The sequence below is a fragment of the Sciurus carolinensis genome, chromosome 2 (genome assembly GCF_902686445.1).
Source record: "Sciurus carolinensis chromosome 2, mSciCar1.2, whole genome shotgun sequence".
In the NCBI taxonomy this organism is placed as follows: domain Eukaryota; kingdom Metazoa; phylum Chordata; class Mammalia; order Rodentia; family Sciuridae; genus Sciurus; species Sciurus carolinensis.
Window position 1 is genome coordinate 173,867,049 of NC_062214.1, and position 23,648 is coordinate 173,890,696.

Consider the following 23,648-nt stretch of genomic DNA (forward strand, 5'->3'; position numbering starts at 1 on the left):
TTAAGCAAGTGGGCTCTCTGGGCATCAGTTTCTTCACTGGTAAAAAGCAGGTGCTAATGGCAGGCACATACTGTTCTGTGGATTTAATATATCAAGATGTGAAGTGTTTATAGTGGTGCCTGCCGCCTAGTTGTGTCCTCTGGGTAAGCTGTATTTATGTGAACAAAGTTTCTTAATGTGTACATCTGTGAGAAGGAAAGGAAAAGAAAATTGATGCTGCAACCCTAACTTATTCTAGCAGCGTTCATGGAGAGATATGTGGCCTAATGGAGAGAGGGAAGCCAGTCTTGCTGATCTAATGAAGAGATGCAAATCTAATAAAAGATTTTTTATTGGGTCAGTGGTTACATTTTATTTTATCTCCAGGGCTTGTACCCCAAATAAAACCAGTTTTATTTTCAGTTACTTTATGTGCTTTTCTCCTCATTTTCATGAAATGAAGCTGTTTCTTGGTTTTTCAGTTCTATTATTGTGCACGCAATGTGTGTAAATATTGGCCTGTACTCTCTTTCTTGTCAGATGGTTTCTTCATACTCTTGGATAATTGTGTGTCTTCAGAGTAAGTTCCATTTTTATTTTATGTCTGAACTTCATTGACAGAAAATAATTTAAACCTTAAATTTTCTTCCTTGGTGCTTGGATTTGGTTTTCTAAATGTGTGACTGCATGCTTGAAGTAAAGCAGGTGCATCTATTTAAAAAAAGGTATTTAAACAGTCTTTAAAATAGTCCATGCTAGAGTCTGCATTCCTAATTTATGTTAGTAGTTCATTATTTATTTTAATAGTTTTTGAAGTATTTCTGTACTTATATAGAAATTACATCTTGATTTGGACTCAGTAATAATAAAGTCCAACCTTTATTTTCCTTGACTACTCTTTGAATGCATTAATAATTCATTTTCTCATTGCAGTAATTTTGTGATTTCTGCTATATCCTTCCTGTTTCAATCCAAATTCTTGTAACTCACATTCAAGAGAAATTCAAACACTTTAATATTAACAATAATATTGTGAACTTTCTTAATAAAACTTTTCAACTTTAATTTTAGACTTCCAGAAAAGTTGCAAATATAATATGAAGAGTTGCTGTTTCTTTAACCTCATTCCCTTGTGTTAATATCTGGCGTAACAGTAGTGTAACTATCAAAACTAAGAAATTAACATTAGTATGGTATTATTGACTATACTTCAAATGTTATTATTTTACCAGTTTTTCTACTGTTCTTTTTCTGTTCAAGGATCTTACATTAGCTTATTGTTGTCATGTATCCTTGACTTCCTCCCAATCTATGACAATCCCTAAATGTTTCATCATTTTCCTATAGATTTCTGTTTTTATTATATCTTGGGGATAGTACCCAAGTCTAAACACAGAATTTATGTTTCATAAATAAACACACATAACCCAAAAGTAATTTTATACAGTATTTTAAAACATTTTGAATATGGTCTGGGGATGTAACTCAGTAATAGAGCACTTGCCTAGCATGTGCAAGGCCTTGGATTTGATCCCCAGCATCCTAAGTAATAATAATAATGATGATGATGATGATAATGATGATGATGATAATACCAATAAATTTTGTATATGAGCCATGTAAGGAAAAATGCAGCTCAGCTCGGGACCCGCGGCAGTTCCAGCCCCTCGGAGGGAACTGTCACTCCATATGCCTGGTCTCAGTTGTGGCTCGACAATAGCTCCCAGAAAAATCCACGACTGACACAGGGCCTCACGCAAGAGACTTTATTATGTGGACGACTAGCTCGTCTGCTCCGGGGTGAAAAGAAAGGAAAAGAGAAAGATGGCGTGGACGCTTCTCCCAGATATTGGAATCTCCCGGGCTGGAAGGAACCAATAGTAGAGGAGAATACTTGCAAGCTGGCTGGTGAACCAATAGCTAGCTTGCATGTTAGGATGTAACGTGGGAAGCAGGAAATGGCTGTAGCGTAGGCTGGAAATTTCTGTAACGTAAGAGGCCGTCAGAGCACAGATTGACAAGTGATTGGGAGGCAGGGAGAAATGGCTGCACCTGAAAGGGCGGAGTATCAGTTTTGTATTACAAGCCATTTTCATGGTTTGGAATTTTCCACTTGGGCATTAGTTTGGTGTTCTAACAATTTCAGATTTTAGAGCATTTTGAATTTTAGATTAAGGAAGCTCAACCTGTAACTGTAAGAACCCAGAAAACCACGCCAGACATGGGAACTCACGTAAGGGAGTTTATTAAACACAGAGCGTCTGCCTGCAGGGTAAGAGAGAAAATGAGAGGAAAAGAGAAAGGGTGCGTGGGTAGGAGAGAGAGAAATGGAGGAGACAGCATGAAAACGAGGAGGAGAGAGAGAAGCATGAAAGTGAGGAGAGGAGAAGAGAGAGAGAAAATGGTGGGGGGCTATTCTTAAGCATTCGAATTCCGCGGGCTAACAGGGGACTAATAACGCAGAAGGATACTTGTTGGCTGACTGATGAACCAATAGCTAGCTAGGATGTTCACAGACTGACAAGAAGTTGGGAGGTGGGGCAATGACTGCAGCGGAAAGGGCAGGGGAGCAGCTTTATATTATATTACAGTAATATACTTAATTTAGAATTTTCAATATTTAGGACATTTTGGTGAATTGTACACTTCATTACTTTCAGTGATAGTCATTACACACACACACACACACACACACACACACACACACACTCACACACTCACACTCACATACATATTTACTGATCCCAAAGAAAGAACTTGGAAAACTCAAGGGAGAGATTCTAGACATTTTATTAGTGGTACGTTCTTCCTTGGAGACAGGCTGAAGTATAATGGAGGCCATGGCGCCTCGAGGCAGGGAAACTCCTAGGCTGGTGGCGAGCCCCCTGTGCAGGTGGAGTTCTTCAGATGTTTATGAGGACATTCTGTGCTTTACAACCAGGGTCACTCTGCTTTGATCCTCGCCTAAAGGTTGGACATAGGGAGGTGGCCAGCTTCCCCTCTGCATTCCCTTCATTATCACATCCCTTTAGAGTTCTTATCTAGGCACTGATTAGTGTTTAACCCAAGAAAGTCTTATGCCCAAAGGAGATTTTAATTTTAAAATTATATATTTGCTATAGAGAGAGTTCGATCTAATGTAAAATATAAGAATTAAATGTGTTCTGTTAGGCTGACTTATCTTTTGTTAGGAATTGAGTGGAAGAATGAAAACTGAGAGGTCAGATGCTGCCTAATGGGGGAGGGAGTTCTCTGGCGTGCCAGAGTGTCCCCTACTCACTGTGAGTGTGACTACATAGCTGTTTTTCACTTTGCTAACATTGTCATGCTGCACCTGTAATTTCTGTCCTTTCCTGTACATAAGTTAACTTAAGGAAAAAGTGTCATTTTAAAAAGTAAAGAGCTGCTGACTAAGCATTTTCTTTAATCACATTTTTAAATTGTTATGGGAGGTATTGAATCCTGATGTTATTTAGATTTCCTCGAATACACTTAAAAGTGTGGTGCTAATAGTTTTACTTTAAAATTATTTACCATTCATCAGTGTCTTGGGAACAGTTTAAAATTGGTGATGAGGAATCCCAGATGCTTGACATAACCAGGCAAGAGGATATGATACACAGTTTCCCAACTGTGCAGGAGGCACCAAGCAGAGCATTTGACCACCACCAATATTGGGCATTTGGAGAAGAGCAAGTTTTTTGTTTTTGTTTTTGTTTTCCTTACCCTCTAGTTCTGTTTCTGATTCCTTAATTATAAGAATTACCTGGGATACTTAAAAAATTTTTTTTTAAATCTATTTAAATCGATGTGTAAATTTTTATTTGTTTTTTTAGGTATACATGACAGTAGAGTCTATTTTGACATATTTATACAAACATGAAGTATATCTTATTCTAATTGGGATCTCAGTGTTGTGGTTGTACACAATGTTGAGATTCACTGTGGTTATGTCAGATTCATTCTGCTCCCTTGGGGTACGTTTTAAGATGGTACATTCTCAGATCCCACTGCAGATCATGGAAATCGTCATCTCCAGAGAAGGTGTGTATTTAAGAATCATCTTCTGGGTACTTTACCGTCCTAGGAAATGGAAACCAATACATCTATATCTTTTTAAAAAGCAGTATTGTTAATTTCAGATAAGTTTGGAAATTACTATTGTATACTAAATCAGTGGTGTGGGGCCTCAGAATCACCTGGAGTATTTGTTTGAAGTGCAGAATCCCAGGCTTCATTCCGGTATTTTGAGGCAGGGTCCAGGATATAGATTTTTAAGGAGTTCTTTTGGTTATTTCATACACTGAAATTTGAGTGCCTGTTCTTAGATTTCTGAAGAAGACAAGGGGTAAGAAAAAAAGTATTTGTGATACCTAGGTTTGACTAAGCAGTCTTTGAAATCATTTAGAAAAATTCTGAACTGAGGAACAGATAGGTGTAAACTTTGTATGGTTATGACAGATTTACTAGATGGTTTTACAGTAGTGGAACAGGCTGGAGATGTGGCTCAGTGGCAGAGCACCTGCCTAGTGTGCATGAGGCCTGGTTTTGATCCCCAGCGCTGTGGGGTCCAGGGAAACCACTCTAATGCAGACTTCTGAATTGAGGCTAATGCAAGTGCCTATTTGAAATACTCAAGAATATACCCCCTGGTATAGGTTGTGGTTATCGCTCTGATTAAATCTGTGCTTTTCTTCATACTTTTACCTCTTATGTATTCATCTCTCAGTGATGTAGTTAAGTTCTCAGTGGGGCTTTTAACCTGGAACTTGACTGTTCTAAAGATCGTTGTAGTCTAAAATTAAGGTCTGTCTTAGGCCTTATGCAGGAGGGATATAGCAGACCCTCGGTACTGGTGATGATATGAGTTCCATATAGTCATAAAAAGTTGAGTGATTATTGCCATGGCATTAGGTCTGTAAATATGGATTAGGTAGCCACATTTCATTTTCCTGTTTCCTATTTTTTTCTGTTATGTTCAACTCTTTTTTTTTTTTTTCCTAAGAAGAAATTAATGGAACTTCTTAGAAATTCTAGTATTTCAGTGTCTGAATTTTCTCAGTTTGCATCTTCACTTGCAATGAATCCAGAATTTTTTTGTCAGGGTGTATTGCTCAGGTCACATCTATAGATAGCAGTGGCACAATAATTTCCAGAATTTTTTAATTTTGCAAATTGTTGGTTGCTATATTGGTGTTTCCTCATAATCTGAATAAACCGTATATTTTTGTACTGTTAGGGAGTTGTGATTCAATTAAAACAAAACACATAGCATTCCTAAAATATTTCATAATGATTTGTAGAAGTGAATAGGCATAGATTTTATTGACAAAGCTAGACTTTCTTTTACATATTTGGTTTTTAGAACCTGAGATTTTTGAGTATGTTTATCAAAAGTCAAGAATGCAATCTTTTGCATTCATATTTGAAATCTGTTTTAGAATAGATTTTTATACTCATAGATCAATTTTTAAAAGCCCATTTTGAATAAGGATTATAGACCTAAATATAAGACATAAACTTGCTGGGTTTGGTGGCACCCAGCATCTGTAATCCCAGTGACTGGGAAGGCTGAGGCAGGAGGATTGTGATTTCAAGGCCAGCCTTAGCAACGTGAAGAGACTCTGTCTCAAAATAAAAAATAAAAAGGACTGGGGATTTGGCTGAGTGGTAAAGTGCTTCTGGGTTCAATCCCTAGTACTCCCACCCCCAAAGTTTTTAAAATATAAACTGTAGAGAGAAAATCTTTGTCACTTCGGGTTAGGCAGACTTCTCAGATACAACAATAGAAGCACAACACTTAAAAGCAAAAAAATTGGGTAAATTGAACTTCATTAAAATTAAAAATCTGCTCTTTGAAAAACTCTTCAAATGGAAAAACAAACCATTGGAGAACATATTTGTAAAACACATGTCTGATAAAGAATTTGTATCCAGAATATATAATGAATTCTCAAAACTCAGCAATAAAAGCCAGGCATTGTGACTTACACCTGTAATCTCAGGGACTTGGGAGACTGAGGCAGGAGGATCACTTGGTAGAGCAACTTAGCAAGACCCTATCTCAAAAAATAAAAAGTACTGAGGGTGTAGGTCAGTAATGAAGCGTCGCGGATTCAATCCACCAGGAATAAGAAAGTAACAAACCATTAATTCTATTTTTCAAAATGGGCAAAAGATTGGAATGGATATTGCAAAGAAGATACATGTATCTTGTTAGTCTAGTCATTGGAATACAAATTAAACCAGTGAGGTACCAATATATACCTGTTAGAATGGCTAAAAATAAAACTGAAAACCACAAAACCAAGTGCTGGGCAAGATACGTTGCAACTGGAACACTAACATGTTAGTAGTGGGAATGCAAAATGGTACAACCACCACTTTGGATAACTGATCTTTTGAAATATATTTGATCTAAGTTTTTATTTCCTTTTTAAAAAATATATATAAATATTTGCTGTTGTGAATAGAAACAATACCTTTATTTTATTTTTTTCTTATGTGGTACTGAGGATGGAACCCAGTGCCTCACATGTGCTAGGCAAGTGCTCTACCACTGAGCCACAACTCCAGCCCCTAAGTCTTTATTTCTTGATGTATAATTCCTAAAATCCTTTTTGTATGCTAAAGAATTGACTGGTGACTGGCAGTCCTTAGGTAGCTTCAGGATGGGAACTGGTCATAGGAAGCCCAAGGCATGGTTAGAGTTGGGAGGTTCAGAGTGCTCCTCAATCTCCAGGAAGGGGCAAGGTGCTGGAGGTTAAGTTGATCAATCACCAGTGATTTGGTCAGTCATGGCTACCTTATAAGCTTCCTTTAAGCCCCAAAGGCTGGGTTTCAAGAGCTTTGTTTAGCTGAACAGGAAGGTTCCTAGAGAATGGAATGCTAGGAGAATGGAGGAATGCTCCTTTGCCCATACCTTCCCCGTGTATCTCTCCATCTTTATCCTTTATACGATCCCTTATAAAAACTAGTAACTGTCCTTCACTGAGTTCTTTGACCCACTCTTGATAAATTAATTAAATTCAAGGAGAGGGGCTTGAGAATCCTCCTCTGTAGACAATCAGAAGCACTGGTAAAACAGTCTGGGACTTGCAGCTAGCTCAGAAGTGAGGAGCAGTCTGTGGGACAGGGACCTCAACCTGTGGGATCTGTTGCTATCTCCAGGTAGATAGAATCAGAATAGAATTGAATTAGCAGACACCCAGCTAGGTCTGCTGTGGGACTGCTTGCTGGTCTGTGGGGAAAATCCCCCACACATCTGGTATCAGAAGTGTTGGCTGAGTAATCGTATTGAATTAAGAGTGGAGAATAGGAAAAAACACTTTGGTATTTCCTCTGTATCTCAGAGTATGGAAGGAGAAACTGAGCTTGTTTTTCCAGTATCCTCAGAATAACCGTTTGGCAGTTTCTTAGAAAGGTAAACATACTTCTGTGATGATTGTAAAATGTGTCCACGAATTCTTTGACACTGCCGTAAAACGTCGAGCTAAATTTTTCTGTTCTTGAGTGTCAGCTGGACTTGGTGACTTGCCTCTAATGAATGGAATGTGATAGAAGTGACGGTGTGTCACTTCTGAGACTAGGTTATAAGAGACATGACAGCTTTTTTCTCGGATCTGTGGGTCTGGGAGAAGCCAGTTGTCATGTCAGGAAGGCACTCAGCCTTGTGGAAGGACTCACATAGGGGGAGCCCAGGCCACCTGCCAGCAGCCAGTGCCATACTGTTACCAGAGTTCTAGGCTGAGGCCTGACTCTGGGCGTCCCAACAGATCAGATTTAGCCACCTGCTGCCCAAGAGTCCTCTCAGAGTCACGGTGAAGCAAGAAAGGAATTCTTTATTTAGTGGCCACACCAGGAAGAAACAGGGACCTGTGTCTTAAGCCCTGTCTTGGGGTGCTTCAGGACTATATTGTGGAAGGACAGAAGCAGCAGGGTGGTGGGGGGCAAGGGGTTTGCATAGTTAAGGAGTCTTGGTCATGCTGTGGTCTGTTCAGCTTTCTCTCAGGTCAGGCTCGGCGAGATTCTGTTCCCATCATGGAACACCTGGGGGACAGCTTCGGTTCCCATCCTGGGGCAATCGACCTGCAAGATTTGCTGTTCCTGGAATCTTGAAAATACCTTAGTTGTTCTTAGCTTGGTGTCTGTAGCCTTGAAATGGGATTGAGTGGCTAGGTAAATTAACCTTGTATGACCAGATTTTAGACAGATACTTCTTAAATGATAAACATGTCTATGGGCAGATTGGAGCAGGAATCTGATCCAAAGCTGAAGGTAGCAAAGGAGACAGATATGAAATGAAGGCAGAGATGCCAAGCTTTTATCAAACTTTTAGATACTCATTGGACATCTGAAGGCCCAAGTGAAGAGTCATTGCTTTTTAGCAAAAGTAGCCTCTGAGTTCCAGTTCCAGTGCCAGTGAGCCACCTGGGAAGTGGGTCCTCCATCTGCCATCAGGCCTGATGACTGTGACACTGGACTACTGAGATAGAGCTACCCAACTCTGTCATCCCATATTCTTGTTCCTGAGAAAATGCATATTGTTATTTTAAGCTGCTATGTTTTGGGATTATTGTGCAGCAGTAGATAGCTAATACAATAGATAACTAAACAACTTAGAAGTCTCACTCCAAAAAAAAAAAAAAAGAAAAAGAAAATGCTCACATAAAAACTTCTAAAAACTTATTTGGCACAGTGGCACATGCCTGTAATCCCAGTGACTGGGAGGCTGAGGCAGGAGAATCACAGGTTTGAGGCCAGCCTTATCAACTTAGCAAGACCTTGTCTCAAAATAAAGAAACATAAAGGACTGGAGATGTAGCTGAGAGGTAGAGCACCCCTGGGTTCCAACCAGAGTACTGGGAACAGTTAAGGATACATATCCTTTCAAGATTAGCTTCTTTCCTGTGCTCAGGGAAAGAAGCTGGTCTTGAAAGGATATGTAGCATATTCATATGACTTTCTGGAATAGGTGAAAATGCAGTGACAGAAAATATGAGCCCAGAGTCTGGCAGTGACTGAAATGGTTGACTGCAGAGGACTTGAGGCAATTTTGGGGTGTTAGAACTGTTCTATAGCTTGACTGTGGTCATCGTTACCTAATGGTATGTTCGTCCCAACTCAGAATTATATACCAAAAAGGGGGAAATTTGTTGTATATACGTTATATCTCTTTCCTTCTTTCTTTCTTTTTGTTGTACTGGCGATTGAGCCCAGGGCCTCACACATGCTAGGCAAATGCTCTACCACTCAGTTAACATCCCCAGACCTTATTCTTGAGACAGGGTTTAAGTTTCCCAGGCTGGTCTCAGACTTGTGACCTCCTGCCTCAGCTTACTAGGTAGCTGGGACTACAGATGTGTGCCACCTCACCTGGCCATAAATTTTATCTTAATGAATAAATTTGATCAACAAAATTCATTTAATGACAATGATAATACACCTTTTGGTTAACAAAGTAATAGATTTGGGACATATCTGTAGTAACGCTCTAGGACCATGAACTATTACCTCTTCAGGATGAACATAGGCAAACCTCTGAGTTTCTTTTCTGGTTTTTAGGTCTTATGAACTAACACGGAAGGACCGACTGTACAAAAACATCATTCGAATGCAGCATACGCATGGATTCAAGGCTTTCCACATCCTCCCTCAGACCTTCCTCCTGCCAGCTGAGTATGCGGAATTCTGTAGTAAGTGCTTGACTGAGAATGCCCAGCCCCAGCACCTGAACTTGGGGCACATTTACCCCAGAGACACCTCATGATATCAACCAATTGGGGCTTTTTCTTTAAAGGATTTAGTTCTCTAGTAAAACAGTTGCAGAGATAACTTTAAAACTATTTTTATTCTGACTGTGCACCTGTACATTTATTCTTGGTAAGATGACTGTATTGTGTATGCAAGGACATTTTGGTGTCATAGGTATGCCCTGTTTTGGGACTTTTGCTTGTCTCTTCATTAGTGAGAGTTAGCGTCTGTGTAGACACTTGATACTTCTCCCTGTGAACCACATTTGCTTCCTTTTGGGGGTCTCTTTTTCCCTTGCCCTCTAAGAAATGTTCTTACCACCTTGATTTCTGGACTTGTCTGATTTTTTTCTTTGGGGCACAGGTATCATATATCTTTTGATGTTAGGGTTTGGAGGTACCAGTTAGACACACCCTCTCTACTTTGAATTCAGACTAATAAAAAAAACACACGTGGAAGTCAAATAGGGATCTAAATGTCAGCTGTATTGTTGGTAAAGTGATGTAGGAATGTCTGACCTAGATCCAGGTCTAAAATTGGCTTCTTATTTCTTGTACCTCATTGTAAACTTACCTACCCAGGCCCAGGCTGAGGAGCTGGGCTATTTCAGGCCCTCCTTGGGGACAGAGCCTGACTCTTAAGGGTAGGCTTCATGCACAGAAGATGCAGAAGATGGGGAGGGTCTAAGGTGGGTCTGTGGAGAGACTCTAAATAGTCAACATGATAGTAGCTGACACTTGAGGAACATTAGCTCTCTGTTAGGCACTCTTTTAAGTGGAACCTCTACTCTGAGGGAGTTTTATAGAGGAGGACACCGAGGTACGTATTGGTTAAGGAATTTCCCCTGGATCCTTCAGCTTGCACATGGTGGAATGCCATGCTGTCCCTGTGCCACACTGCTAGACACCCTGGGCAGCATACCAGCACTGATCACTCCTTGCTTGATTAGTGAGAAAGGATTCTTCTTTGAGGAGTGTCAGGGGAGACACACCGACAGGACAAACAAAGTTTCTTCTCAGTAAGTCCAAAAGAGAAACTTCCTATTTTACGAATGGAGGAAGTGGCATGGAGAGCAAGACTCTAGGGAGTCTTCCTGACTTTGGGTTCTTTTGACCTGTCGAGCTTGCCAATCTGATTGGGTCATCTGATGGGTGTTCATCCTTTGGAAGAAGAGAGCAGTGGTTCATCAGGAACTCTGATTCCACTTGTGACTCCAGTGGGGACCATTGGCTGGCAGTTCATTGTTGGCCCATGGAAGGCTCTGAAATGGGTCATATAGAGCACCAATTAAGTAAGTTAACTTTCCAGCTATAGTGCACTCAGAGCTGAGCATTTGTAATTAGTAATTTTTTTGTTGGGTACAGTGGTGCATGCTTGAATTCAAGCTTTTCAGGAGGTTGAAGTAGGAGGATCGCTTTTGCTTGATTACCTGATAGGTGCTTAGTAAATTTGTAATATTATTTCCTATTTCATGTTATGTTTAATTATATTGTTATATAATAAAAGTAAAAAAAATAAGCCAGCATTACAGTATAAATAGGCTTCAGCTAACATGTCAGCAGTTTAAAACAGTTCCAGATATGAACTCCTGTTGTTGAATTTCTAAGGAGAGATTCAAGTCCAGAATAATTCTCTGTGAAAGCCTAAAGGAGTCTTAGATGAAGTCCCCCTCGCCTTCCCCTGGTCTTTGTGGAGGTGGGATGAAGGGATCATTCCTTCAGATGACTGGATGGGGTTGGAGTTCCTCCAGCAGCTCAGGCCTGACCAGGGTCTCAGTGGAGAGGCTTCTTCAACCTGTTATTCAAACTCACGTGTGTTCTACTTTTTAACAAAAACGAGTTCAGAAGGTCAATAGAACACATAGCATTATTACAGCCCTGACCTGAAGCCAGCAAGTGCAGGCCAGTGATTGAGGTTCCTCCATTCCCAGTATATATCAGTCACCGCTGTTGCCACCCAAAGACTATGGTGGTGACTCACTGTGCCCGTGGAAGACGGGGACAAGGAAGACGTGCGAGGAAAGAAGAATCTTCTTGGTTTCAGTCTTCCCAGCATGCCAGCCACTCTGTGTCACTTGTCCACGATCTGTGCCCTTTACACTTAAATCCATTTGAGAAAAATCCAACAGCATCAGAATGTGTGACTAACTTTACATATTAGAGGGGAAAACCTCCTCCTCTTTCACAGAGACATTTTTTGTAAAGTCTGTTTTGAATTCCCCTCCTTTCCTTTGGTGTCCATTTAGTATGTTCAACTTGGAAATTCCATTTTTTCCATGACTCTTGTGTTCCTGAGTCTCTACTACTTAATTGAGTGTGGGCAGTAGAAGATTTTTTGAGAAGGAAAGGGATGTAAACAGATGAGATTTTTAGAGAAACAACTGTGTGAAACAAATTAGAGAAAGCAGAAGAAGAGTGGCGTTTGCTTTGAGAGCCGTGCAGTGATGTGGCGTTGTGGATGAGCAGTGTGTTGGACTCCTGTGTCGTGGGCTGGCGGGCCTAAGCAGAAAGTGCTGGGCAGACAGGGCTGATTATTGTGAGGGCGAGGCAGGGCCCAGGATGCCTCTGGAGGTGGACTCTGGGGAAGCTAGGTGATTGCCAGGTTGCCCTGACTGGCCTCAAACTTTTGGCCTCAGGCGATCCTCCTACTGCCACAGTCTCCAGAGTAGCTGGGACTACAGGCTCGTGCCGCTGTGTCCTGCTAGGATCATTAAGTCTTTTTGTGTGTGTGTGTGTGTGCTGTTGACTTAATAATCCTCATAGGATTATTAAGTGAGGATTATTAAGTCTTTAACAAGGGGACATAGTCAGGCACATAAAGGGGGAGGAGTTACAGGGCAAGAGGCATGTTAAATGTGGACCGAGTATGGATTTGAAGTGCCTCTAAGGCAGACATGTTTTGCAGTCAGCCATTAAATCAACTTTGAGTTTGGCCAGAGACATGGATTCTGAAGATTGCAGTTGGAAGGAATTACTTAAGGGATAGAAAAGAAAGAGAAGAAGCCCCACAGAGAACCAGGGAGGAGGGAAAGATGGAAGAAGAGCAAGGGATAGAGGTCTGGAGTGGGCAGGAGAGGGTTATGTGGGGAGCTCAAATAGAAGAGTGAGCGGTAGAGCAGAAGGTGGGCATGGCTTTCCTAAAAGGAGGGAAGGAAGAAGGCCAAGTGCTGAGCCAGATAAAATTTTAAGGAAGAAGAACGCAGGTAAGTAGGTTTATGTCCTCCTCTTGGTGAGGAGGACAGTGAGGTGGGAAATCAAGAATGAAGGGCCTGTGGCTGAATTTGGATGTCTGAAAGGGGCAAAAAGGGATTGGAATAGGCCCTGAAGAACCTTTGAATGAGAACCCATGAGGGTTGACTGTGAGGGTTGCCCAGGGACACTGGGGATATCACCAGGGGCATCTCATGAACTTAAGGTTTTTGCGGAGATCTAGTTCAGAGGCCAGCCATTGTGTCCAGAGGTGTGGAAGCCTGCATACTCCCTGACCTGTTCCCAGTAATTGGAACATCGGGATGGGAGTACACAGTAGGCCTTTAGGCTCCTGCGGCCCCTAGCCGGTTATAGGTGGTGTTTAGAAGAGTTGAAGGTCTATAACCCTGTAGGACCTGACCAACTCCAGCCACTTTCCCCAAAGGACAGCTTTTAACCAGAAAGATGCAGGAAGCAACAGAGATGGGTGGAACCAGTAAAGAAGTAAAACTTTCCCAAAATTATGCTCTGTGGCCATCTCTTGTTAGAACAGAGGCTGAGAAATGATTTTAAGATATGTGCAAAATTTTGATATCAGCCAGTTCATTACAGATGCTTGGATTTCAAAGCAAAGAGTAAATTTATGAAATCATCACTTTAGAGTTATAAGAGATCTTGGAAAATCAGATGAAACCCCTTCTATTAAAGACTAGAGTAGGTAGTTTAAACAAATTACCTGTGTTGTCATGTACTTGAAAAACTAGTGGTAGAATGATCTTTCTCCTCCTTCCTCATTTCTCTCTCTGTTACATGGAGCATGCTGCCTCTGCAGGAACGGAAGGCACTCGAAAGGGCTGTAGAACTTGTCTAAAGCATCTTCATCCAGGCAGACTGCCCAGTCCTCTGCCCTGCCTTTGCCTCCAATGTTTCTTGCTTCCTGCTCACATTTTTAGCACTTGTGAAATAAATTGATCCTTGTTCTGAAATACCACAAACCAAGGTGAAAAGCCTTGCATAGAAGAAAGTCTTTGATATTTAGAATTTCCACAACATGATAATAATGAAGCTAGCTCACAAAGAAGATTGATTATACAACATGTTAGGTAGAAAAATTGCATGTAGCTAGACTTTACCCTACCTGGAAATGAATTCTCTCTCTGGTTGTCACTGTGGAGCATGCTGTCTCCATTTTTATAGCACCTGACATTTCTTCACTTTGAGTAGCTTTAATTACTTATTTCATGGCTATCTTTCCTGCTAATGTATCTTTGTGTGAGAACAAGACTACTGTATGCCTTTTGCCTAGCAAACTGATTGATACAGATTGGATACTTAGAGCTCTTGAATTAATGAATGAAGCTTAGAAAATTTTTAAATTTTTGCTTTAATATCAAAAACTTATCCTGTTCAAACAATCCATTGTCTCAAAAATCTGGGGGAAATAGCACAATAAAAAAATATACTCAGTGACCTCATTTTATGGAGATTTGACTGTCTTCTCTAACTATAAACCTGTCTTCTATAGCAGGACTTCAAAATTATATGAATTATATTTTTAAAAGATAATATAGTTTCATGGTATAAAATATATAAAATGACAATCAATGAAAAGCCTCCTTAGTCACCTAGTTCTCCTCCCTAATTCTAATCCTGTCTTTCTAGAGAGATTGTTGGCATTTACTAGCAAGTAGCTTGCGTATGAACAGAGGGAAGCATAAAATTCACATTGTCTTGCACTTTCCTTTTTTCACTAGCAGAATATCTTTGCAATCGTTCTATTAATAAATACTGTTCTCATTTTGCATGCTTAATGTTCTGTTGTGTAGACAGGTTTCTGCAAACTATAGTCCTATAGTTCTGTGCCTGTTTTGGGGCATCCCATGAGCTGAGTGATTTTCACACCTTTTTTTTTTTTTTTTTAAATGTGGTCCATCCACACAGTGGACCCTTTTCTAAAAAAAAGGTTTTTTTGGTTTTTTTTTGACTGTTTTGTTTACTTATTTATTTATTTTTATGTAGTATTGAGGATTAAACCCAGTGTCTCACATGTGCTAGGCAAGCACTCTACCACTGAGCTACAACCCAGCCCTGATTTTTACAGTGTTAAGTGGTTGGGAAAAAAAATCAGAAGACAAATAAAATTTTTGATGTGGAAATTGTATGAAATTCAGTTTGCCTGAAATAAAGTTATATGGGCACATAGCCATGTCCCATGGTTTACGCATTTGACTGTTTTTGGCCTACAATGGCGAAGTGTGCATGATCCATAGAACCCAAGATGTTTACCACTTGGCTTTTATAAAAACACTTTGCCTCCCTCTCATAGATGTGATGTAGTGTATTTAATTAATCTTTTGCTATTATAATGCAGCATTCTGTAATCTTCCCCATACAGCCTGTCACATGTGTGTGACTAGTAGAGGATTCAGTTCTGAGAGCAGACTGAGTCTTAGATTCTGTGTGGCACATTTTTTCTGATTCTGTTAAATGGCATTAAGGGGGGAAGGCGGGGGAAGGTGGTTAAAGTGGACAGAGATCTTTTTCTTCTCTCCTGGTGAAATGGTTTGTGGCACTAACAAAGTCAAGTTCCTGTTGAGAGACCCAAAGAGACTATTTGGCAGGGAAAGGAAGGAACAGGAGGCAAGTAGTTGCTGGCAAGTGAGCCAAAGAGAAGAGCAGTACCGGGTTGCTGGTCCTGTGGCATGCCTGCCATAGGCCTCGTTCAGGACAGGGGAATGTGGGTGTGCTTATTTGGGGGCGGAGAGGGCGGAATAAGCACACAGTGGGAAGTACTTGCCTTTAAATAACCCAAACCAGAGAAACATAAACTTTAGGGAACTTTATTGGGAATATGCTGTTGTGTTTTAGATAAAATAGTAGCATCTTGATGCAAAGCAGTCTAGGTACTTTGAAAAAAGGAAGTTTTGTGTGATCTGCTCAGAAGCAGTTGCATTTGCTTGATTTATTTCTTCACATATCCTTTCCCTGTCTCTTCTTTCACAGAAGAAAAATATCAAGAAACAATAAACTTGTTAATGTTCATCTTTCACTGCCCACACCTGACCCCCAGTGGAGAGTGAGGGCTAGTCCACCCTCTCTCCAGTCAGGGATATGAGAACTCATCGGCACCCAGCCCTCAGTCCTCGTCTCCCCTGTCCTTTGACAGTCCCTAAGTGCAAGACAGAGCCATCTGCCCCCTAGCCCTGTGCAAGCCTTTGGGGTTCCTAGTATCTGCTGTCTGCTTTCTCTTCTCATGACCAGAGGTGTTCAGAGTGTGCACCTGAACCTGGGGAAGGACTGCAGCAATGTACTGTGCACTCACTTGTGAATTACTCTATTTCCTCATCCCTTGCACTTTGTGTGATTTAAGGGGATTATTTTTCTTGGAAGCTCTGAGACATTATTTGAGGAAAGTAACTTTACCAGGAGATCTGACTTTTGACTTACATTGTCACTGTTGGCTGAAGGTGAGGTGAATTTCAGATTCCTGAAGGTGGTTCGTGACAGTAATAGACTTGCACATATAGATGTGGCCTCGTTTTTATCTTCTTATTTAAGAAAGAGGGGAAATGGTAGAAGAAATAATTATGCGAGTAATTTTGCTATCCTCTATGCTCCCCCTCTTCTCCTCTCCCTCCTGCTATTTTGTTTTTTAAGGCTAGTCCAAAATTCAGATAATTTTAGCTGCTACATTCCAGCTAGAAATTTGGAAGATTCTTTGGGTACCTGAATAGATAACCATTGTGGAAATTTAAGATAATAAACTCATGTTCCTTCTTTCTCTTTGTTTCTCTCTCCCCCTTTTTTTTTATCTCCCAATATTTGAGCAGATTCATATTCAAAGGACCGGGGACCTTGGATAGTAAAACCAGTGGCCTCTTCTAGGGGGCGGGGCGTCTACCTGATCAACAATGTAAGTATGCAGAAGTCAGCAGACCCAGTACTTACTCACGGGGTTCCTTCTCTTTAGAGGCAGGGGTTCCCTCCTGAAATCTGCATTTGGAAGTGAGTGAGGCCGGGTGTGAGCTAGCTGTTGTTCACCCTGCTGGTAGAAACCTCCCCCTGTGCCAGAATTCTATTCCAGGGCCAAAAGTCGCTTCATCAAATATAGGGAAAGGCAGTTTTTTGTTTTTTTTTTTTTAATTGATTTTTGGGCAGCAGAGTAGGAGTAGAGTTCCCTTTTCTGCTTTCAGTACCATATTGTCATGATGTTTCCTCCGCACCAGGCATGAGTGGTAGCGTAACCTTCAGTGGAGCAGCGTGTGGGTTCCTGCTCTCAGTTACCCAGCCACTGAACCCTGCCTTGGTGTGGCATCCTCACTGCTGCTGCTCCTTCCTCCTTACCTCCTGTTTTTCTTCTGTATCCTCTTTTATTTTGTGATACTGGGGATTGAACCTAGAGACTTGTGCATATTAGGCTTCTCTTCATTGTTCATAAGTCATCAGCATCTTCAGTATCTTGCTTGATTCTTTACACAATTCTTATTAAATATTGTTTTAAAATTTAATACACATATAGAGTAAATAAAATCCCAATTCCAGTCTCACTCTTTAGACTTAATGTAGTGATTTGCATTTCTTCTTTTCTCAGCTTTACATAGCATTCGATTATTTCCGGGTTGCCATCTGTTGCACCTGCATCACCCACTACCCACCCTTCTGTGTTATGTCTCTTAAGTTTGATTAGTTTTTATTTTTATATTTATAGGGTTGTGACATATATTCTCTTCAATAACTATGATTCAGTTTTTCTCCTTTTTAAGTTAAGTAGAAATTTTACGTTCAATAGAAACAGACTTTACAAATTGGGATTCTGAAACTTAACCTGTATTTAAGTCTATATATTTTAAAAATTTTTTTCATTTTTCTCCTGGACATTTGGTGGACACTTTCATTCTGAAAATAGTGTTTTTCTTTTAATTTTGGGAAAAATTATCCTTTTATTGTCTGTTTCCACTTTAACAACTCCTTTTCAAGGCATTTTCAGTCTTCATGTTGTAACAGGGGTTCACTTGATGCTTTGACTATATATATCCCTTGTTGCTTTGAAAGCTACATGGTTTTTTCTTTTTCCTGACCTTTTCCTTGATCTTCTTTTCCCTAACCTTCTCCTCCCTGATCTTCTTTTCCCTAAACTTCTCTCTGATCTTTTCCTTCCTCATCTCTCCTCCTTAATCTTATTCTCTCCAAACTACCTCTATAAAAGCTCCCTGTTCCTGCTGATGGGCAGAATCATAGCCTTTGGAATAAAAGTTCCCTGTGTTTCTCCTTTGCTAGCAAAGCAATAAACCTTCATTTTCCTTTTTCCAAAAACTGTGTCCTCGTTATTGGATTGGCGTCAGGGATAAGGACCAAGCTTTCGGTAACATTGTGTCAGATTTTTTTTCTCATTTTTAGTATTTTGTCTTTTCTCCATCTCTTTATCTTCTGGGTTACTGGTTTTAGCACTATTCACTGTTACTTATTTAGCCATTGTATTTTTATATTTGCTATCTTGTTTCCAGAAACACTTATTTTTTTATTTTTTCTTTGTAAATAACAGCCTGCTGTTGCTGAGTGGATGCAGTGTACCCATCTGTCTTTCTGAGGGTCGAAATTTCTTTACAGTTCTCTTTTGTTGTTGAGTTTTCTTAGGATTGTCTTTCTTGCTGTTGAATTTTCCTAATTTTGATGATCCCTAGGTGTCCGACTGTATTTATGAAGAAAGACTTGACTAATTGAAATCGGTGGCTCTCTGGGTTTCCTTAGGTTCTGCAGGACGCTTTCCCTAGTCGCTCCTCCCTGGTGAGAACTGCTTGTGCGATTGCAGAGGGCAAAACACTGGGCCTGTCAGGCTCTGCCTGGGGCCTGTGGCTGAGGGTGTGGGTGGAAGGCGTGCCTCTTCCCTGCACCAAAACAGGGTGGGCCTTGTTGTGGCTCTGGTAGAGATTTTGGTGATTCCCCTGTTTGGCAAAGCTGCCTTTCTTTGTTTTGCTTTTTGCCTCTGTTGGGGAGAGTGGCCTCCAGGTCTCTTGTCCTTTGTGAGCTCTCTGCACCCACAGAAAATGTTCTCCTGAAAGCAGCATCTGTAGATTTGACCCTTCGGACCAAAGCTGCTGTGAAGGTCCGCTGGCCTCACTGCTCCCAGTGCTGTTTGTGAGTTAATTATGTGATTCTTGTTCCTTGGCCACCCTGTTCTTCATGTTTATTGGCTGCCAGCTTGGAACTTTGCAGGGGCCTCCTTGGGGCGCTCGCTCCCCTCTGGTATTTTGGGCTCAGGCTTCTTCCACTGTTTTTTTTCAACCTGATCCATCTGCTTTCTATCTTTCAGGATTTCCTTAAACTTTTGGTCTGTTCTGGCTCCTTTAGCTTTTTTCTAGCCTTGCTATCAATTCATTCTGTTAAAAATATCCTTTCTGTCCTAGTGGAAGGGAGGATTGGTGGGGTAGATACATCGTGTGTGTGGCCAGTACTCCATCTTAAATTCCCCACTTATCTTTTCACAGTGAGCTATTTCCTATGTGTGCAGAAACAAACTTTCAGAGGGGTCTTTCACTCTGGAAAATCCTCAAATTCAGTCTGAACTCAAAACTATACAGTAAACAATGGTGGCGAGACCTTTCATGCTGTATAAATACATGATCTGGTTTTGACAGCACCCACCACAGTGCCAGGCCCCGGCTGTGAGCCCTGTTACCTGACCTGGGTCACTCTGGAGGCCTTTTACCCTGGCTCTCATGTGACATAAAACCTGGTCATATGTCTTGGCTTTCTGTTCTCTTGTCTTTCTGACCTTGGCGCAAAGGCTCCTGTCCGACAGCCTTTCCTTCAGCTCTGCGCCAGGAGCTCCAGTGTTGTTTGAATCTCAGACGGCGCTAGTTTGGGTTTGGATTTTAGCTGCCAAATGGAATTGCTATTGAAAGTCAACTATGGTACAAGTTTGCTTTTTATTTTCTTAGACATGAGTCAAAAAGAATAGGATCTATTCCCAGCTCATCTGGGACTTTTTTCTTTTGGAATGCTCTTCTGCCCTAGTGATTTGTTCTTTTAAAGCTAACATCATAAAGAATAGAACAGTTAAACTTGCCTTGGTGGAACTGAGAGCCCCATGCCCTAACTCTTCACTGATGCTGAGGCTCATAAAGGGAATGACATGTCTTTAGAGAATGTGGGCTTGGCAGGCTGTGTGGGAGTGTATTTCTCCCTCCCACCCCTCACTGGGCTGAATCCCTTGAGACCCCCTGCACAGATCAAAGTACTTGGCAGGACCTTTGTCTTGCCCCTCCCCCTCTGTGAAGCTTTGGAATGAATCTGATTCTTTTAGGTATTTAGTGGAGGTGCCAGACAGAAGCCTGGGGGGGTGCCAGCAGGCCGGAGGGGAGCTGGCAGGAGTACACCTAATGGGAACAGATTCCCCTTTCACCCCCAACTGGAACTTGATCACCTTCTACCCAGACCTACCAGCCATGTAGTTAATGCGCCTCTCTTTCCTTACACAGAAGGCCTACCCATCCCCTCTTTTCCATACCTGGATCCTTTCCCATGGAATATGTGACCCATTAGCCAACTGGATGAAGTAACTCTTTCCAAGACTGCTGCCTGCTTTCCTTTCAGATTGAGGGGAGGGAGTGTGCTCAGACGGAGGGTCTGTGTGCAGAACTCCTGAGTGGGTGAGGGACTGTGGTGGGGCACAGATTTAGGCCTGAGGGCCAGAGGAAAACATCTTGCCCTGCCTCCCCCCTGGGAGAGAGACTCTTATTTCAGCTTCCCAGTACTAGTCAGAACCTTTTGGAAAATATCTGCAAATAGCAACTTTTAACGTAATTAGAACAGGATAAAGGACAGGAAAAGCATGACTTTTATGTAATACTGAGGAGACAATTGTGGACTCCTGTGGATAGAAGTGTCTTGGCTGGTTGGCTTGCGTGGCCTCTCAAGGATATGCCCTTTAACTCCCCAAGTGCAGAATAAGGAGCAAAACCGTCTGCTCCAGCTCCCTCAGTAACCATGACTAAATGCCATGTTTTCCCAATTTAGTATATTCGGCTCGAGGAGGGGAAAGACCTGGTGTTTTCTGATGAAGGTTTGAATTTAATTATGGCTGTCCACTTCCTCCATCCTTATCTGGCGCATTACCCGTGGTAGATGAGTATTAATGTGATCCCTGAGACTCTGAAGGGTCAGGAGAGGTTGAGGTCACTGTTTTCACTCTGATACGTGTGAATATAAACCTGAACTCCCTTGTTTCTATTACTTTGTACTTTTTTTTTAAATCTTATTGTCTTTTTCTCATTTCTCAACAAGTATTTCAAGAGTGCCTGCTGCCTGCCAGGTGCTGTCGCTCCGTAAAACATTTTGAGGAATTCTAATTCTTGTTTATCTTCGTTATAGATCAGTGTCCTGTTTTGAGTAGAATGGCATGTGATGTGCTGATGAGTGCTGTAGACTGGGACTTGGTGGATAGAACCACTCAGATTTCATTGAGTTTGCAGCAATGACAATGACAACTGCTGTTTCTTGAGCATTTGACATGTGCCTGCCCTTGTGCCTTCCAAATACAATCTCATCTTGTCTTGTCAGAGCCCTGTGGGGTGGTTATTGTTATTGTCTTGGTAAGTGGTAGAGTCAAATTTTGTAACTCGGATCCAGTCAGTTCCAGAGTATGCGCTCACTCTTCATCACTATCCTCTTCTGTTCTGCAGTAACTTAACAGATGCCGAGAACTTTCATCTTAAGGTCTAGTGAGAAAAATGACTGTTTCCAACTTCCCCAATAATTCAGATTCCTGCTTTATCCTATTTTGGAAGGAAATTTTAGCTGGAAATTGAAATAATTTGAAATGAGTTAATTGGGGATTGATGAAAAGGAAATAGGTTTGAAGGCATCAAAATGCTTTCATCAATGTTACTCTTCAGTGTGCACCACCAAATAAAGAAACCAAACCCAGCTATCTTTTTATTCTGAGAATTCACAATTTAATTCCTCATGCAGATAGAAATGTGAGATAAAGACAGTAGAACAAATATTTAAGTCACCTAGATAATTGAAGCATTTATGCTAAGCTCGACTGAATGGATGAACGTGTACAATGAGGCCGGGAGGAGAGTGGAATGGAGGCCCTACCAGCGTGTTCTCTGGTACATAGCACAGGTGGGTAAGGCATGTGTCTGTTACAGCCTGTAGGTGTTACTCAGGGAAGGCGGCTGAGATTGATACGCTTTAGGTTTGGAACACAGCCTGCAGATTACTGCTTTGAACAATGATTGCATCAATTCTTATTCAGTAAGCTGACTCAGAATGGAGATAGCACTTGTGAGAAACTGATCAAGAAATGTAAGGAAATCAGGAAGTGGTTGGGTGGTTGAGTCCACTGGGAATGAATCAGTGCTGATGTCATTGTGTTCATAGGACACACAGAGATGGGCTGTGAAGGCTGCCTTCTGACTTTGAGGTAGCAGCAGTGGGAAATGAGTTATTCTAACTCCAGGGTTGCTCACTGGTTGTGAATAAAGTGGGTTATAAAATTATCCTTCTTTTATGAATAATAATAGTATTTGGGATTGGAAATGCCTTGTTACATAGACAAATTTTTGAATTTGGGGATAATTATTTGGGTCAGAATATTGAGTAGTGCTTAAAAGTGTGCCTCTGAAGCAGACTGTCTGGGTTCCAATGCTGCTGTATTGCTTATTAGCTGTATGGCTCGGGCCAGGTTCCTAGCTTCTCTGATCCTTTGCTTATCTGTGAAATATGGGGTTGGGGGAAGATCGAATGCAATAATATGTGTGATACACTTAGAACAGCTTGGCACATAGTAAATGCTCAGTACAGTTACTGAATTTTCATTGTTTCTACAAAGGTTATTAGTTATTTCTGAGCTGCTACTATAGCTATTTTTATCGCAATTGTTATCATTGCCACTTCCCTTTTGGAACTCTTTTGTCCTGCATGGATTGATTTGCAACTGACTCTGTCTTAATCTGATTACACTTGGAGTCATTCTGTTTCACATATTTTAATCTTACTCTTTCCTTAACCTAGAATCCAGTGTTCTTACTTCCCACCATGTTAAACCTCAGTGCCCCTTGCTAGGAGTTCAAACCCCTTTGCCTTTGCCTCTGGGGTTCCTCCCTCCTCATTCTCTAATCATCCCTTCTGTTATTTCTCAGTTTAGTCTTCTAAGCTCCAGGCCCATGAATCTGCCTGCCCTCCTGTCTGCTGGACCTTTCGTGTGCCATCTTCCTATGATGGCGTCCTTTCCTCCCCCTTGGCGCCCATTAGCTTTCAGCACTTACTTCTGCACCTTCTTCTAGGGCAAGCCCTGCCTGAGTGGCCCTGCTGGTTTGGTCCACTTTGATGTCTTATGTTTACAAAATTATTGCTTTTTGTTCTTTTATTGCTTTTTATTGCTTTGTATATATATATATATCACTGTCTCTGTACAATATAATTGTAATATGGTAGTCAAACTCTTTGAGGGTAGAAATAAGAAGTCCTAAGTTTTGTGAGGGCAAGATTGATCTATTTTCTTCATCACTGTAACCTCAGTGCCTTATACAGCACTCGCTATTTATTATATAAACACTTTTTTTTTTTAAATTAAAGAAATCTTTGAAAGCTTTAATTTAGTGTTTGCATATAGTTGCTTGGGTGCTGTTAAGAGAATCCAGGAAACATTGCATTTCACAGAGGAAATGCTGAGATCCAGTTTGAATCTGTAAGTTCTCTAAAAAACTTAACGAACCCTGC

General features: G+C 41.1%; 1 protein-coding gene across 20 annotated transcripts in view; it reads left to right on the plus strand.

Moving 5' to 3' along the window:
* Positions 1-23,648, plus strand: part of Ttll5 (tubulin tyrosine ligase like 5) — a 266,244-nt gene that overhangs the window by 20,808 nt on the left and 221,788 nt on the right. For all 20 annotated transcript variants that reach the window (XR_007107155.1, XM_047540836.1, XM_047540832.1 and 17 more), the window contains 2 exons: positions 9,544-9,674; positions 16,751-16,833. Coding sequence is in view for 19 of the 20 variants with exons in the window: in XM_047540836.1 (XP_047396792.1) it covers positions 9,544-9,674; positions 16,751-16,833 (214 nt within the window). In the remaining variant the exon portion in view is untranslated. The remainder of the gene's footprint in view (positions 1-9,543; positions 9,675-16,750; positions 16,834-23,648) is intronic.